We start from the raw sequence: 18,977 nt of genomic DNA, 5'->3' as shown, positions 1-18,977 counted from the left end.
AAAGGTACAAAGAAATCCACTGTTTCTTTCTACGGTAGCGGCATGATTATTATTATTTTTTAAAAAAAAAATACTAGTTGGAGATATTAGTAAAATGTGCAGGTCTCATTCCAAGCGCTCTTCTCAGCACTGCGAATAGGAAATCGAAAGCTTTCGTCAGCTGGTTCCACCAAGACCTGCTGCCTCCGCAAAACGAGACTAGAGAAATGAATGGGATGAAAGGGCAAAACCAAACGCCGCGTGACCTCGATCAGCCGGGAGACAACGCCCCCTTCCCTTCCCATGAGGCGCGAAAATAGGGGGAGGTTCCGGCCAACACCCCCGCTCCCACCCCCACCCGACGAGTCAACGTTCCGTGTGATGTCACCAACAGAACAGCCCTTTCGGGGACTTCGGTGCCAAGATTAGAACGTACCATTTTTCGACCGAGGGGAGGAAGAAACACGCAGGATGGCCACTTCATCCAAGGTCTCCTTCTCCGTTTGTCCCCCCTCGCGTGGAAGTTGCTCTTTTTAGCCTCGCGCTGCATTTTGCCGTTCCCAGGAAGCGCCAAACCTCAAGATGAGGGAGACGGGGAAGAAATGCTTCGGGTGGGGGGGTTTCCTTCCCCCTCCCTCGTTTTACGGTCTTGGAAGCGGCGCTTGCGTCAATGCCGGCAAAAGGGTGGGACGTGGGGAGGGGGGCGTTTGATTGTACTTCTGGTGCTCGTGTTCCCGTTCTCAGCTCCTAGCGGCGTTTTCCGTGGGCTTCTCCTTAGGCTGGCATCTTTTCTGCCCCCGCAGCAGAGGCAGCCGGAGCTCTTTTTCCGATCCGCGCCCCTCCTGCGGGCTCTGAAAGGCAGGAAGGATTCGGCATTTGGCATAGATAGAGCAGGTTAGCTTGAGATAGACCGCTCCCGGCGCGGAGCTTTTTCATTTAATTATTTTTTTTTCCCCTCCCCGAGCTCCGTCTCGCGTGCCGTAGCGTGATTATGTATCAGAGCTCTGTGAGGTCCTTGTGTTCAGCCCTGTCTAACCTCTGCTGCACTCCTTCTTCTGCCTCTTCCTCGACGATGCTGCTCCGCTCGCCGGCTCCAGTGAGGAGAGCCCTCTCGCCGTCTGCCCTCCTCGCCTCTTCCTCGGCTACCGCCGGAGTTCCGCGCTGCAGTTGCCCTGCCCCAGGCAGTTCGGGAGCTGGCAATTCCCAGGCTGGTGAGTGATGTTTAGAACCTTCGGGGCTGAAGGTTCCATGGATGGAACGTTGGGGTTCGAGCGTCTCAGTTCTATACCCTCCCCGCCTCTCTCCAACCCTCAGCCCGAGAAAGCAAGAAGGAAGTCGCAAGGGTTGGGTTGGGCTTCCCTTCTCTTTCTCCCTAATCCCCACAGCAGCAGCCTTGAAAGGTGATGGTGTCCCTTTTGATGGGTAACATCGGAGGCTCTAGAGCAGGGGTCCCCAACCTTGGCAACTTTAAGCCTGGTGGACTTCAACTCCCAGGCTGGGGTATTCTGGGAGTTGAAGTCCTCCAGGCTTAAAGTTGCCAAGGTTGGGGACCCATGCTATAGAGGAAGGGTTGCAAGCAGTCCAGGATTTACGACAGTTCGTTTAGTGGCCGTTCAAAGTTACAAGGGCCCTGAAAAAAAAAAGTGACTCGTGACCGTTTTCCACAATTGCAACCATTGCTGCAGCATCCTAACGGTCATGTGATCAAAATTCGGACGCTTGGCAACTGACTCGCATTTATGGCGGTTGGAAGCGTCCCGGGGTCATGTGATCACCATTTGCCAACATTCTGACAAGCAAAGTCGATGGGAGAACCAGATTCACTTAACAACTGAGTTACTAACTTGGCAACTGCCAGGGATTCACTTAATGGCTGTGGCAAGAAAGGTTGTAAAATGGGGCAAAACTCACTTAACAAATGTCTCACTTAGCAACATAAATTTTGGGTGCAATTGTGGTCGTAAATTGAGGACTACCTGTAATCCTAAATTGTGATGGGAAGCCGGGTTTCCGAGATCTTGCCATTACACCAGCATTTGGGATGATTGCTTTTGGTAGATCTGGGAAATGCCTTCTTTGCTTCTGGCTGCCAGATGACCCTGTGATCCAAAGTGGCTGGTTGAAAATGGATGTACTAGTCCTTGACTTATAACAATTCATTTAGTGACTGTTGAAGTTATGTCATTGAAAAAAATGATTTCTGACCGTTTTTTATACTTGCAACCATTGTAGCATCCCCATAGTCATGTAATCAAAATTCAGATGCTTGGCAACTGACTCATATTTATGACAGTTGCAGTGTCCTGGGGCCATCTGATTGCACTTTGTAACATGACAAGCAAAGTCAGAGGGGAAATCGGATTCACTTAACAACCGTGTTAGTAACTTAACAATTGCAGTGATTCACTTAAAAACTGGGCAAGAAAGGTCATAAAATGGAACAAAATTCACTTAACAAATGTTTCACTTAGCAACAGAAATTTGGAGCTCAATAGTAGTCGTAAGTCAAGGACTACCTGTAGAAATGAGCCATCTGGACCCAATAAAAATCGAGAGCCATGGAATATCTAGATTGGTTGCTAGTGTAATTAAAAGCTTTGCCCAGCTAGGAAAGACAAATAAAATAAAAGGTCAATGAATGACGTGCATTAGGTATCCAGTATCATTTGTTCTTTCAAGCATCACTGTTTTCCTCCAAAGAAAAGATTTGACTTTCTGAACTATTTCCTGAACTGTTCCTGGGATTTAAAATTATATACCTAATTGCCTTGTCCTCTAATTATGCTAAAGTTTCTTTTAACTGCCTAATAGATATTATATGAGGGATAAATGGGCCAGGCCATAGCATAGCATGTATTACTGTTCTGTGTGTTTTTTGGTATGAAAATGCTTATTAGTGAAGTGATTCATTATATTTCATTTTCACATTATGCAGATATATGATGCATATCTGACCTGAGAGAGGTAAATATGTAAAATACAGGGTACTTTGTGCACCCCAACTAATCAAGATTTAAATAAAACTGTGTTTTATCTACATATAATATACTGATAAATTATGTTTTCCTGTTTGTTGAAGTTTGTCAACTGACAAATTGCAGTCTTCTTATAAAAATAATGACTCCTGTTTTTGAGCATAGCAGTTTGACTTACCTTGAAAGTCACCAAATCACAAAAGATGGGTTCACAGATTGTGCAGTCATAATGTCGCTTATTTAGCTTTTATGTAAAATACCCTATTAATCCAACTATTGTAAACCATGGTTTATGGCTCAGTGTAATATATTTATCAAACCAATTATAATATGCTTAGCAAATAATGATTAGGGCTTGCATACAATACATTAGGGCTTTAGTACAATACATAAGATAGCAATTATATAACCTTTTCTTTAAAAATGGTATGACTATGTTCTGTGGTTACTCTATTAAGTCCAGTGAAAATCCTTTTAAACCTTATCTGCATTTCTTGCTATTTCTTGTAGCTCAATTGTGATCTGTATAAAAGATTAGGCAGCATTAGTTTATCTAGCTCACTAGTTTTTTCTGCTTCAGGAACATAATGTAAACCTGATAACAGAGTTGAAATGGCACATACAGAATTCACTGCCAGCTGTTATCAGCTTCTGGCTTGTTTGTCCAGCTCAGTCTTGCCCAGCCTAGCATCTTCCAGATTTATTGGACTATTTTCTGCCCAAGAATTGCTGCATTCTAGGATAATTCAAGGGTATAGGTTATGAGAAGCAAGACTATTTACTAATTCCTATACTTCCTTACTAATTTCTATACATATAAAAACTAATTTTGATTTCATGTTACAATTATAAATATAATAATTCTCCAATTACTTATTTAATATTTAGCTATCTATCTAGACATTAAAGTAGTTGTTTCAGGTTTGGAACAATTGTTTCACATTCAGAAGGGGCTGTTTTGATACTTTAAAAGTATTTGGATGTTCAAATCACAGTCTCTATTTTGAAACATTGTTGTACACCTAAACAATTGCAAACAACCTCTCAAACCATGTGTCTGGGGGGGGAGTGAACTTATTTTTTTAATACTTTCAGGGTAATGTCTACTTAGAACCAAGACCACTATTTCAGCTCTTTCAGGATTGTTGCTATGGAAATACTGAAGATCTCTCTCTTTCTCTTTATTGCCCAATTCAGCAAAGTCTTATTCAAACAGAAAAATCTTTAGTTCTTTTTTAACCTGATTGAGGTTAAACTTTGGCGATTATCTGCATATAATGTATCTTTATAAACTTTGGTCAAGTGGTCAACTTCAGACAAAAGATTACCTTGTATAAGGTATTCTCTGTCTTTCCAGTCTTTCCAGTAACATGTGAAACCATGAAAGGTCAGGGTTTGGTGATGGGAAAATCGAAAGAAAGTGACAATGAGCAGGATGAGGAAACAAACTGACTAAGATCTTTCTCTGCCAAAAGGAATTCTTGAGGCCACAGGACCCTGGTTTAACATCATAATGTGCATAATGGTCATTTGGTCACTATCTTTCCATTCATATCAAATGGCAAGATTATCTTCAGGAATGTGTCTTATCCATAAAATGATATAAAAGGGAAGAAGCCTTACCTGCAGCACCAGCAACCCTGATACCTTTTATCTACAGGACCATCCTATCTACATTTCTTGGAATCCTTCTCAAATATGTGATTACAGGATGGCTCAAAGCATTTTTTTGTATCTCCTAATCTGATTTGACTAGTTACAACGTATCCTTCTGTTGTCAAAAGTCTTGTCCAGAATAACTAACAAAATCCATGCTTAGCAGAGAAAAGATTCCAATCCTTGGCATCTCCAGTTTAGCAAAGATCAAATACAAAGTACCTGATTCTCTGTCTGAATCCTAGGAATTAACTTCAGTCAGTACTGAACTAGATGGATAAATGCCTGAGCTTTTACCAGTTTTTTAAATATGGTGGTTCAGGATATCATCTAGAAAACTTCTAATTTAATGTCTTGAGATGAGTTTTCCATTGTTCAATACAAATACAAAACAACACAATACAAAGGGCAAACAAAATAAGCCAACATTTGCAGAACAAGGTATCCTGTTAGATATCTAGCACAAGAAGTTTACATACAAAATGATAAATTTTCTGTATCTTAGGTATATCTTTGTTTACTTGAAGCCAGATATATTTTAAAAGTGCTGTAGACTTAACAGTGATTTGCACAAATTGTTCAGGAACCATAAAAGCATAATATCAGAGGCACACATCTTCCACAGAAAAAAACCCCAACTTCTTATAATCAATTCCCAATATTTTTCAACTGATAAATACTCTATGAAAGAACTCAGTCTATACTGCCTTTTGGAAAACTGTAAAAGAGGGCTCCATTTAAAGATCCAGAATTAAGTTGTCCTCTAAAGAGTACATTTGTCCTTTATCTCAGGAGTGGGGAGGTTATTCTTGAGATTCCCATTTGAAACAATGGAGCAGATTGATTGGTTCTATCTGCAGAAGGCAGTCCTGCAGATATCTACAGTAAGCACCAAGCCAGGGAGCATTCCTTAGGTTAAAATGAGGATTTTGAATTATATTCAGACGCTTATTGAAAGCCATCACACAAGCATTATGTGTGACACTGGCAGCTTTTGTCTATTAATAGTCAGGTTGTGCTATTTTTTAATCAATTTCAGCTTCTAAGTAGTTTTCAAGGGCAGCCCTATACAGAGCACATGACAATAGTCGATGCAAGAGATTGTGAAGGGCATAGATTCCTGATGATACCACACCACACACCAAATTGGCTCCTCACTTTACCTAGTGGCTTCCTGTTGATATGAAATAGTTGTCCTTGGATACACCATGACATATTTGCATCCTTTATTCTAGGATGTGACTTTGACTTAGGAAATTGAATACATTAGTTATTATAAATCATTGTTCATTTTTTAATATTACATAAACACAGGTTTTGGTTATAGAAGCTGGCTTAACGATCTGCAAAACTACCAGCAATAATCTGAATGTATAAAACATATTCAATAGCATTTGTACAAATCTATATAAAAATGTATAAATGATAGCACACATCGGATCTTGCAAATATTTATCAGAGCTTGCATCTGTTTCATCAGCATGTTACAATCACCACAATAGCCCAATTATTGATTGGTGACATTCTAATCCAAAGCAAGGTTCATTGAGCTTGTGTTCTGAATACAAATTGCTAGAATTGTCCTGTGTAGAGGGGCCTAGTGATTGCTGGCAGGGTCTGGCTGGATATTAATTGTCTGCGTTGAACAATCTAGTACATTGCATAAGCACTATTGAGTAACTTGCTGTAACTTAGATAGGCACAATTAAGCAACCTATTCTGCTGGAAGCAGCAATATTCAGCTGCATCAAGGTTAAACAGAAGCAGCTAGTTGGACTTTCATACCATTATTTCCTAAGCTCTGCATATTTTAAACTTTTGTTGAAGATTTACAGCACAATGTAAAAAAATAAAGTGCAAACTACTGACAAATTATATCTTAAGGTATAGGCTGTGAGGTTACAACAGTAAAAAATATCTAATAAGAGAATGAAGCATCCAATTTAAGGGGAAATGTTTTATAACTAAGATATCTAGAATTTCAAGAATATACCTTTGTTGGATGTTTGCTGCTGTCTGGTCCATCAGAGAGTGTGCATATTTTTAGAGTAAGAGCTGAGTTCCATGTTAAGATTTTGCTGCTGCATACTGTTGCAATGCAGCTGTAGGAGTTTAAGAATTGATATCATTCTGCTGGTGACTATGATCTTTTTTATCAGACAAGAAGTAGACAGAATCATCCTCTCTGTTAAATTGGAATTGCAAATACCTAGAATATTGCAGCATGAGCATCTCCAAATAATTTAGCAAAGCAGGCTTGGTGTGGTAATAATAGATTGCTATGTAAAATTGTAAGATGGGTTGGGAGGAGATACAGGACAGCCTCACAGATATGTAGATTGGTAATTTCAAGAAATTTCTATTTCTGATTGAACTGTTTCCAAAATGCCTAAATCTCTCCAGATTATTCACAAAGGATTGGGAGAAGAACAGCTTAATTGTAGGTTAAAATAGCTATGAAGCATGAATCATCTTTTCTAGCTAAGATTTGTCTTCAAAATAACAATTGCAGGCATATGTTGAATAAGGCTTTCAAGGTGCACCCAACATTCCTGCATAATATTAAATATGCAGGTAAACTTGGGAAGTTTTCTATTCTGATTATATATATCATATGCAACTATCAATTGCATGGGGAGGGAGAGAGTTTTTGCTCATATTTATGAAAAAATACATGTTAAATGACTTAAGTGCAAACTACTGACAAATTCTAGGTTCTATGCAATGAAGTATAATGGTAAAAAAAATTTCAGGACCAGAAAACTTCATAAAGTTGTTGCACCAGTATGAATTTTTATCAACAAAGCTGTTGTAGCTTTTGAAATAATTTACAATAGATTGAACTTTCTCTGAGAAAACAGTAAAGGTTTTAATAAATAAGGCATTATTGTACAATGTATAGCCCTTGAGCTGAATGTTCATTTACTTACTACTGGCATTTTTCTACTGCTCTACTAAAAATGGCTCTGAGCAGCAAGTTTAGGAAGTCATTTTGTATATTGTATGGTGAAATTGCATACATTTATAGATGTATGTTAATCCAAAAAAACCAGAAAGCATGATTGTGATGAACAGAAGTGCACAAATAAACTGAGATCCAATTCAAATTTGTGATTTAATTCAGAATCAAATTGAAGTGTGACTTGATTTAAAGGATAATTTGAGTTGAATATGGTGATTCATCAGTGCTAAAATAAAATCAAAAGTCCATTGAATCCAGCAAATTGATTTCATACAATATGAATGTTTATTTCACAATTAGAATGAAAATGCAATTTGAAGGGTGGTTTTGATTGCAATGCCTTTATACAAAATCAAAGCTGCATACAAGTCATTCATGACTTGGAGGAATCTTAAATCTAGGAAACTTATTAGAACTTTTCAATTTTTTTCAGAATAAAACCAATCAATTTTGTAGGTCACCTATCCTTCAACGTGAGATTTATAATCTAAAATTGGATTGCTCCAGGGCTATCATTATTGTTTTTAATTTAACATGTCATGATAGGATTTTAAGCTCTTTGAAAGAGATAGAAAGAAATAAACCGTTTTTTAAACATTCCCTTTGTTCCTAGGCCAATTAAAAACATTTCATATTTTTAAAATGGATGAAGTTACCTCAGGACATGCTTCAAAGCACACATTCTACTTCTGGGTGTGTTGCTGTTCATGACTCACTTTCAGTGTTCTCTAATATGTCATCTCAGCCAAGTCATGAAGAATATCTGAGAATTTTAATTGAGAGAACACTGGTAAAAAAAAGAATCATTGCTTATTCACTGAATCAAATATGAAACAGCACATGGATACTGATTGTATAAATGGACTCATTAACCAATTTCATTGTATACATGATATACAATGACAATAAAGGCTATACTATAATAATTTGCCTGAAAATCACACAAATCAAGAATATTTTGCCGAAATTAGACAAAGAACAAGCTAACTGATGGGATTTTTGTGAAGAAACGCTAATGCAAAGTTCAGACAGTGATGTGCTATTATGATTTATTTTTCTCTTCAATCCAGTCCTTCTGGTTTTTAAAACAGGAACTTTTGTAAATCAATGTGTTTTATATAATAAATCATGATGATGAAAACTATGTCTTGATGTGATGTGTGATGAGATTTGTATGTTCCATTGCAAAAGAAAAAGAGTGCCACAGCGTTGAAAAAGTGTTCAAAAAGCACAAAGCACTTTACTTCACCTAGTCAATTTATGAGCCTGAAGTATCAAGGTGGAGAAAAACATCAAGAATCACATTAGCGCAAATGCTGGCTGGAGAATTCTGGGAGTTGAAGTCCACCTATCTTAAAGTTGCCAGGGTTAAAAAACACTGCTTAGGTGAACATGAACCCTATTCTCAAGTTGAAGGAAACTGCTGGTTCCAAGCAGTTCAGTCAGGTTGCAATAAAAGAGCAACACATGATGAGGCATCACAAAAAGCAGGCATAAATTTAGTTTTTATTTGAGGTAATGATGATACTGAATTTTGTAAAAAAAAAAAAAAATGTTTAATGGGAAAAGTTACATAAAGGACCACTAGGTGTCTCTTGTGTACCAGTGGCATAGGAAAAGCTCACACATGACTTTGGAGGCTGGCATTCAGTATGCAATTCTCCATTAGAGTTGTTTACCACTTGTGCTGATGTATCCATCCAATTTATCAGGTAATTATTGTTTAATATAACTAACAGCTTTCTAAAATATTGCCTTTTCATTATTAGAAAGCCCACTTTTCAACAAAATGCAACTTGGGTAACTCTATAGGTCTGTAAGGCTGAACTCTTAACTTTTCCTGCTTTTGAATTATAAATTGTTGTTGGACTAAAATAGAATTACAAAGAGCAGTCCGAGGAAACAGGAAGATAGTAAACTGATAAAATCTTAATTCCCTATTTTAAAAATAGTGGGAATCCTTATTTTGCAATCTTGAGAAGATTACAAACATTGGCTTTGCTATTACTACGGTTATAAGCATGTGGGGGAAAGTTTATCTTTTGACACTGGAAATCATGAATAGTTTCTTTTTAAAGTGCAGGGTAGTTTTTTGGTTCACATGCAGTGCATACGATGATGGTGTTCAGATTAGCAAGGGTAGGAAGGCACTTGATTATATATTATAAAGATAATTTAAATTATCATCTTACAAGTAGTAGGATCATTGGGATTATGAGGGTTTAGTATCTGCAGGAAAAAAAATAAAACTATTGAAAAGCCAGAGAACAGTGCAAAATTGTATACTGCAGTTCCTTTCCATTTTAAATTTGATTAGTTTCTTTTAGCTTGCTCCCTTATTTAAAATTTATGAAACTCAGATCTCCTGGGGTGTTTTTTGTATGTTTGTTTTGTTTTTTGTTTGTTTGCTTTTTGCAAAATATTGCTGATGTCAAAAAACCTTTGTAATTATAGGAACATCTTTTTGATCCTTAATTTATGAAAGTAAGGAGTCGAAGTGAATGAGCTTTAGATTGATTTGTGATTATGGCATGTATTTGCTGATTAATAAAGCACAATGTTTATGATTCGGCTTTCTTGTGAGATTGGGAAGAAATAAAGTTCTGTGTTACACAACGTGGCATGTCAGAAATTGTGTAGGCTGAGTTGTTTAGCAAGAAGCAGTCCTGGCTGATTACTATCTCAGATGTAATAGCTGCTACCATTAGCATAACTAGCTGTGCTATACAACTTGGTTAAAAAATATTTGGAATGTGATAGATCACCTTCAAATATCAGTCCAATAAATGAAAGAGGTGAATAGGCAACTGGAAAAAGCTGCAGTTGGTTAGGTTACCATAACACAGGTTGATTCTAAGGGCTTGAAACTTTGTTTATAGAGATCATAAACATGACTAAGTGAAATGTCTTACGCGGACAGTATAAAAAGAGGAACTTAGATTTGCAGAATTTAAGAGGGGAAATGCATATTGTGTTGCTAACTTCATATTGAAAAACATGCTGTCAGTTGTACTTGCTTATATTATATAGCATACCTCTTCACATTGGGTGAAAATTTTGAAAACTGAGGTACATTATATCTGGAGGCTACCAGCACCCTAAGGCTATCACATTGTATGTGAACTCTAATGATGAAATGCTTTTGTTTTAATCTGAGAGAAATTAACAGAAATTGGAATTGCTGTACTGAAGTTCTTCTCTCTTTTCTTTTTCAGGATATTCCATGGGCAACAGTACAAGCAGGCTGTATAGCGCACTGGCTAAGACTTTGAATAGCAGTGTCATTACTAAGCACCAGGACTACTTGGAACAAACAGATCCTGAATTTCTGGATCCTATAGATCCCAAAGATCTACTTGAAGAATGCCAGATTGTTCTCCAGAACCGTCCAGCCCGACTCCAAAGGGATTTTGTGGATTTGAGGACCAGTTTTGTCAGAAATCATCAGCCCATTAGAATTATGCAGTGGAATATACTTGCACAAGGTACAATCTCAACTGAGAATCTGTTTCTGAACCTTGTAAAATGAAAAGTCTAGTCGGCTTTGTGTATATGCTTTCATTCAGTTGACAGATTTTTTAATGCATTTTTTAAGTTAGCAGATTTGGGGTACTGAAACATTTTTTTAATCAAGGTACCTGAAATCTACTAACTTAAAAAATGCATTAAAAATTCAGAACCCATTTACACCTGTGTAGCTGGAATTTTTATGAAGTTCAAGCCAATTTTATTTTCAAAGTTCTGGTCATTGCTACAAACCCATGATCATGTAATATACACTGTAGATACTTTTCTGAGGTGTTAATGATATCTTATTTGTCATTGGAGCTGAAAAATATATTGTCAGTGTAATTATGTCCCATGTCAAGGAGTGGGTGGGCAGGGGACATCTGCACTGCCTCAGGATGGCCTAATGGGTCCTAGATAGTTTAGTTAGCCTATAATTGTCCAAATTTTCAATCAAAAACACATAGCAACGGATGAGATGTAATTAAGTTTGCTACCTAAGAGCCCCTTTATTTTCTGGGTACAAACAAATGTCAACTTTTCAATATTTATTTTTTAAAAATCAGATAAAGTAATAATTTTATTTATTTTATCATATCCCTAACAAAATGGTAGGATCATCACTCAGAGCAAAGGTTTAAAATATTGATAATTCACAGAAATAATAAACCTAAAATATATAAATATTATGCCAATACAAAATTTATTGCCAACTTAAAGTATCTTAAAAATATTATTTTAAAAAGTAGATAGAATGTAAAAAGTGGACAGACACCCTGACTTTAAAATACCAATAATATACTGGTATATGAGGTGCTAGGAACCAGAACAACACCATGAGCTGATCAGAGTAGATGTTACTTGCCTGTTTACAAGAATCTCACCAGACTTCCCTCTCTTGAAAACAATGAGATAAAGGCTCCAGAGATTTTAAGAGGGAGAGCAAGTCTCCTTCACTTCTTCCTCTGCAGGGAACCAAGCTAGACAGTCTCTTAAGTCCACGCCCGCCCACACTAGTTGTATATTCCACCACATATTCTTACTCATATATATTTTCACCTTAGATTATTCCTTATGTGTGAACTAAATTGCTGTTTTTTAAACTTTTTGTTGATATGAAATCCAGTGGAGTTGTCAGTTTGAATTTTTCCTTGGATAATGTGAAATGTACCATCAAGCTTAGCACACCTTTTTCATGGTTTGTATTTGGAGGTATAAATCAAGTAACAATTATTCACAAAATGATCATTGTAATCAATGGTGGTATTCAGCCGGTTCTATCCAGTTCAGGTGAACCAGTTGGGGTAGATGCGGGTGGCTCCGCCCACCCGCTTGGACATAATCATGTCCCATTTATCCACATTTTTGACACTCTGCACATGCGCGGAAGGCGGATGTTCACATTTGCGAACCGGTAGCGAAGGGAAGTGACTACCACCCCTGATTGTAATGTAGTAGTTTTACTCTGGGTCAGCATACAAATTTCAATCACATTGTTTAGAAATATACAAATATAGTTTAAGATATTAATATAAAAAGGGTGCATAATTAGGGAAGAATTATCTCTAGGCTCTATTTTGAATTTACTAATCAAAACAAAATTGGAATTGCAAAAATGCTGTTTAACTAGATTCTGAACAAAACTATTAGTTGAAGTATGTCACTCATGAATAGATTTGAGCAAGGATGATTACCGTATATACTCGAGTATAAGCCGATCCGAATATAAGCCGAGGCACCTAATTTTACCACAAAAACTGGGAAAAACTATTGACTCGAGTATAAGCCGAGGGTGGGAAATGAGGCAGCTACTGGTCAATGTAAAAAATAAAGATAGAGCCAAGTAAAATAACATGAATATTTATTTGAACGAAAAACAATAAAAGTGCAAAAGGGGGAAGGAGGATTCCCAGCTTTAGAAAATTTAGAACTACGCCGCCTTTGGTATGACCTGAGCATAGCTCATAAAATTATCTGCTACAATGTACTTCCTATCAATGACTACTTCAGCTTCAACCACAACAATACACGAGAACACAATAGATTCAAACTTAAAAGTGAACCTCTCCAATCTAGATTGCAGAAAATGTGACTTCAGTAACAGAGTTGTTAATGCCTGGAATGTGCTACCTGACTCTGTGGTCTCTTCCCAAAATCCCCAAAGCCTTAACCAAAGACTATCTAGTATTGACCTCACCCCATTCCTAAGAGGTCTGTAAGGCGTGCATAAGAGCACCAGCGTGCCTACCGTCCCTGTCCTAATGTTCCCTTTAGTTGTATTCCTTTTATGTATTCAATTCATGCTTATATTTATATAATTATTTAATATGTATTTGACAAAATAAAATGAATGAATGAATGAATGAATAGAATAGAATAGAATAGAATTTTTATTGGCTAAGTGTGATTGGACACACAAGGAATGAATGAATGAATGAATGAGTGAGTGAGTTACTTCAACAACATTGTCTCACAGAAATTGACAATACAACTGCAAGCATGAAAATGAGTCCTCCTTTAGCTTCCAAGGGACCAGGGTGCCTCTGAAGGTCAGTGCTCTAAGCACTAAGAACCCAGCACAAATCTAAGCCTGTATGCACACCAATAGTGAAAATACCCTGCACAGTGTCTCTTGGCAGAGAAGGTTAATTTTCATAGACGTTGGGGTGGCTCATTTTTTTTTTTTGGCAGGGCAATAAGGGTCTCTAATATCATTAAACCCAAGTGTGAGGAAAAAGACAGCAGCTAAAATGTTAAGGCCAGTTGTGTGACCTTCTCCAATACAGTTGGCCTGGCTGTTTGCCAAAACTTAAAACACCCTCCCATCCCCCCTCCCTGCTAAAGCTTCTTTCTTAAAACAATTGTGGTCTTTGCCTTTCATTGTGCCAATCGACTTTAGAAGTCTGTGTGTGTGTGTGTGTGTGTGTGTGTGTGTGAGAGAGAGAGAGAGAGAGAGAGAGAGGGAGGGAGGGAGGGAGTGCAAAAGGGGGAAGGAGGATTCCCAGCTCTAAACAAAGGGAAATCCTGGAATGCCAGCTCGAAAGGTGGTGCTCACGTTCCTCCTCCCTTGCTCAAAAGCCCCAACATGATATTGGAATTGGATGCCATTATATACCTGCTGAGGGGATAATTTGAATAACTTGAAAGATATAAAAGCTCTAAACATATTTGTTTAAAAATCTAAAATCTATACTTAAAATAAATGAATATAAAGTAATAAAGTTCTTTAAAGTTGTAATTCACTTTGCTGCTGAAAGAGAAAAGAAGCTTAACACCTTAAATGGTATTTATTAACTGAAATATCATCAAATCAAATATATAATGAGGTATATTATAATGACCTTTGTTTTCAGAAAGAAGCATGATGGAAGTTTTTCAATAAAGGGAAATATAGAAAAACTTAGTGTCATGCTCATATATCATCTTTACAGATGTTGTTAACACTATACTATGGCAGCATATGATGGTACACTGTTTCAATCAATTTCAGGATGAAAAACTCATCAATGAGGAGGAGGTATAATTTATTAACCTTGTATGATATCAGTTTCTCAAGGACTCTAGAAGGACCCGAGGAAGAAATCTCTGCCCCTCCCACTTTCCCTTTCCAACCCAGCCTTCCAAGGGGACCTTTGAGGAGAAATCTCTGCCCCTCCCACTTTCCTTTCCAAGGCAGCCTTCCAAGAGGACCTCTCGAAAAGAGCAGCTTTCTCCTGGCGTTTACCACCACCACACCCTCCACGCCCGGCCATCCTAGGAGGAAGTTCAAGGACCACATCGATGGCACGAGCTCAGATTGCCGGCTGGGGATGATGGGCGCTGCAGTGCGATCTCGGGAGAGACTAGGGGAAGAAAGAATGACTGTTTCCCACACCCTAGGATTGGGAAAACATTGACCCCCTTAGTTGCGGGAGAAGGGTTGCGCTTCAAAGCGGTCGCCTCCATCCATCAATCCATCCTTCCTTCCTTACTTCCATCCATCCATCCATCCTTTTTTTTCCCAGCGAGCGGTGCGTGTGTGTGACATGCAAGCAAGGCGTCTCACGGGCGTGTGTGTGTGTGTTTGTGGTGGGGTCTCGTCCCAGCCACCCACCCACTCGCTCCCTTTCCCTCTTCGGGCGTGGGCTGTTCCCGTTCGCCCTGGCCTCCGTCCTCCGATCTCCTGCGCTGGGAGCGGCGGCGAGCCAGCGAGCAACCGGGCACCGCGGACTTTGGCAAGGAGGAAGGTGGGAGGAAGCGGAGCTGCCGGCTGTGGGGGTTGAGGCGTGCAAGAGGAGTGGCGTGGAAAGGCCTTTGTGTGTGTGTGCGTGTGTGCGCGCCTGTGTGCCCTAGGGAGGCGGAGCTGCCGGCTGTGTGGGGGTTGAGGGGCATGCAGAGCGCCTCCTCCTCTTCCTCCACGCTCGCTCCTCTTGCACGCCCCTCAACCCCACCATCCCCCACCCTCTCCGCGCGTGAAGGTCACCTCCTCCCTCTTCCAGGCGGCGGCGGCGGCGGCGGCGGCTCGGCTCGGCGGGCGCCACAGCCGGCAGCTCCGCTTCCCTCCCACGGTCCCAGTCCAGCGAGCGGTGGCGACATGCCGGCGCGCTCGCTTTCACCGTTCGGCTGGATTGGGACCGGCTTAACAGGTCAGCGGCGGGCGGGGAGCCGCCAGCCTTCTCGGCCGACGCTTTCACCGTTCGGGGAAACCCTCCCTCCCTCAGCCGAGAAGGCTGGCGGCTCCCCGCCGCCGCGGACCAAGCGGTCCCAATCCAGCGAGCGGTGGCGGGCGGCGCCGGCATGTCGCCACCGCTCGCTGGACTGGGACGGTGGGAGGAAGCGAGCTGCCGGCTGTGGCGCTCCGCTGAGCCGAGCCGCCGCCGCCGCCGCCGCCTGAAAGAGGAGGAGGTGACCTTCACGCGAGAGGGTGGGGATGGTGGGGTTGAGGCGTGCAAGAGGAGCGGCGTGGAGGAAGAGGAGGCGCTCCTCTTGCATGCCTCAACCCCACCATCCCCACCCTCTCAGCGTGAAGGTCACCTCCTCCCTCTTCCAGGCGGCGGCGGCGGCGGCTCGGCTCGGCGGGCGCCACAGCCGACAGCTCGCTTCCCTCCACGGTCCCAGTCAGCGAGCGGTGGCGACATGCCGGCGCGCTCCGCTTTCACCGTTCGGCTGGATTGGGACCGCTTAACAGGTCAGCGGCGGGCGGGGAGCCGCCAGCCTTCTCGGCTGAGGGAGGAGGTTTCCCGAGCGGTGGCGTCGGCCGAGAAGGCTGGCGGCTCCCCGCCGCCGCGGACCAAGCGGTCCCAATCCAGCCGAACGGTGAAAGCGGGCGGCGCTCGGCATGTCGCTTTCACCGTTCGCTGGACTGGGACCGTGGGAGGAAGCGAGCTGCCGGCTGTGGCGCTCCGCTGAGCCGAGCCGCCGCCGCCGCCGCCGCCTGGAAGAGGAGGAGGTGACCTTCACGCGAGAGGGTGGGGATGGTGGGGTTGAGGCGTGCAAGAGGAGCGGCGTGGAGGAAGAGGAGGAGGCGCTCTCTTGCATGCCCTCAACCCCCACACAGCCGGCAGCTCCGCTTCCTCCCTAGGGCACACAGGCGCGCACACGCACACACACACACACAAAAGGCCTTTCCACGCTCACTCCTCTTGCACGCCTCAACCCCCACAGCCGGCAGCTCCGCTTCCTCCCACCTTCCTCCTTGCCAAAGTCCGCGGTGCCCGGTTGCTGGCTCGCCGCCGCTCCCAGCGCAGGAGATCGGAGGACGGAGGCCAGGGCGAACGGGAACACTGCACCACCAGGGCTTCCCCGCGCCAATGCACAGCCCGCCAAGTTTGCGCCGTCCGCCCACCAGACACGGGAATGGGGGCCGGCCTGGGGGCGACAAATCCCGCGAGACCTCAGCGGGCCCGCTCCCCGTCCCTCCCATGGGAGTCCGTTCGGTACCCCCTCCTGTGCGGGGTTCCCGAAGACGTAGACTCGAGTATAAGCCGAGGGGACGTTTTTCAGCACAAAAAACGTGCTGAAAAACTCGGCTTATACTCGAGTATATACGGTAATTTTGCCATGTAGTTCTTTAATACTAGATGACTAAAAATGTACCAATAGTTTCAGTTTTCTACGAAGTTCCACTTAAGAGTGGAGATTGGACTATTTGTTTTTACGTATTTTATGGGAAGGAAAATATTTCCTAGAGGAATTTTTCTTAATTAATATATTTTCTTCATTCCAGCTCTTGGAGAAGGCAAGGACAACTTTATCCAATGCCCCATGGAAGCCTTGAGATGGGAAGAAAGGAAGTGCCTCATTCTAGAAGAGATTCTTGCTTACCAGCCAGATATCCTCTGTCTACAAGAAGTGGATCACTATTTTGATACTTTTCAGCCATTGCTCAGTCGGCTGGGCTACCAATGTGCTTTTCTTCCTAAACCATGTTCTCCGTGTTTAGATGTGGAATGTAACAATGGCCCAGATGGCTGTGCCTTGTTTTTTCTTAAGGACAGGTTTACGCTAATTAATAGTACCAACATCAGGTTGACAGCAATGAAGTTGAAGACCAATCAAGTGGCTATAGTTCAGATCCTGAAATGTAACGAGACTGGGAAATTGTTCTGTGTTGCTGTTACCCACTTGAAAGCTCGCAATGGCTGGGAAACGTTTCGATCTGCTCAAGGTGCTGATCTTCTTGAAAATCTAAAACAGATCACCCAGGATGCAGAGATCCCTCTTATAGTCTGTGGTGATTTCAATGCTGAGCCTACAGAAGAGGTGTATAAGCAATTCTCTGAATCTAGTCTGAACCTAAACAGTGCTTATAAACTGCTGAGTACAAATGGGCTAACAGAGCCTCCATATACCACATGGAAGATCCGTCCTTCTGGAGAATGCAGGCATACCCTTGATTACATCTGGTATTCACAACAGACCTTAAAAGTAGATGCTGCCCTCACCCTTTTAACTGAGGAGCAAATTGGACCCAATAGGCTACCATCTTTCAATTACCCTTCAGATCATCTATCTTTAGTATGTGATTTTACCTTTAATGAAAATCCAGAGAAATTTTTAGGCTTAAGTGAAATATAAAGAGGGGTAGAGAATGTTTTAATGTACTGTGTTTGTGCAGGCACAGACTTTTACCACGGACTTCTAAAGACTTCCGGGGGTGGGATGGGAGAAATATTTATGAATGGAGAATTAATAATCTACTCCTATAGCCTTGACTTTTTTTCTTATTATCTCCGTGCTATGGCAAAAAACACAAAAATATGCCTGTCTAACTGCTTATGCTGTTTTTCTTTTCTGAAGAAAAGTACTGCTGTTAGTCAGCTCTAATTGTAACAAGGTTTTTTTCTTCCCATATCTTAAGATCTTGTGTTGTAAAGTTGCACTGCATGTAACAGCGTTGTCCTATCTGTCATGAGTCGGTCAGACCAATGCCCAGGGTTCGTCCCTCCCATATTGGACCGTATGACCAAATTTTGTTCAGCCTAAAGTTTAATATGAGCCTCAGTTATTTTTTTTCTGAGGTTGTCTTGAATTGTGCCTTCTACTTGAATAAATTTAGTGTTAATCTCGAACCTGCGTATTGCTTTTGAAGATATTTCAAAGTGTATTAAAATTTCTACAGTCGTTCACCTACATGGAAAGTAATATAGTCCTTGACTTACGACCGCAATTGAGCCTATAATTTCTGTTGCTAAGAGACATTTGTTAAGTGAGTTTTGCTGCATTTTACGACCTTGCTACAGTTGTTAAGTGAATCGCTGCAGATGTTAAATTAGTAACACGGTTGTTAAGTGAATCCAGCTTTCCCATTGATTTTGTCAGGTCACAAAAGGTGATCATAATGCCCTCCCCCCCCAGGACACTGCAACCGTCAAAAATATGAATCAGTTGCCAAGCATCGGAATTTTGATCACGTGACC

General features: G+C 41.3%; 1 protein-coding gene across 3 annotated transcripts; it reads left to right on the top strand.

Annotated features, from left to right (window-relative positions):
• Positions 1-435: 435 nt before the first annotated feature.
• On the top strand, positions 436-18,629 carry NOCT (nocturnin). 3 transcript variants are annotated; one of them, XM_058192699.1, is made up of 4 exons: positions 436-873; positions 1,077-1,190; positions 10,788-11,057; positions 17,285-18,629. In XM_058192699.1, the coding sequence occupies exons 1-4, from the start codon at positions 582-584 to the stop codon at positions 18,133-18,135; spliced, it is 1,527 nt and encodes a 508-aa protein (XP_058048682.1). In that variant the 5' UTR covers positions 436-581; the 3' UTR covers positions 18,136-18,629. The 3 variants fall into 3 exon arrangements, with proteins under 3 accessions (XP_058048682.1, XP_058048683.1, XP_058048684.1); XM_058192700.1 differs by having other exon boundaries at positions 732-1,190; XM_058192701.1 differs by lacking the exons at positions 436-873; positions 1,077-1,190 and adding an exon at positions 9,170-9,284.
• Positions 18,630-18,977: the final 348 nt, after the last annotated feature.

Source organism: Ahaetulla prasina, chromosome 8 (assembly GCF_028640845.1).
Source record: "Ahaetulla prasina isolate Xishuangbanna chromosome 8, ASM2864084v1, whole genome shotgun sequence".
NCBI lineage: Eukaryota > Metazoa > Chordata > Lepidosauria > Squamata > Colubridae > Ahaetulla > Ahaetulla prasina.
The sequence above is the reverse complement of the archived record's forward strand: the minus strand, read 5'-3'. Positions and strand labels throughout refer to the sequence as shown.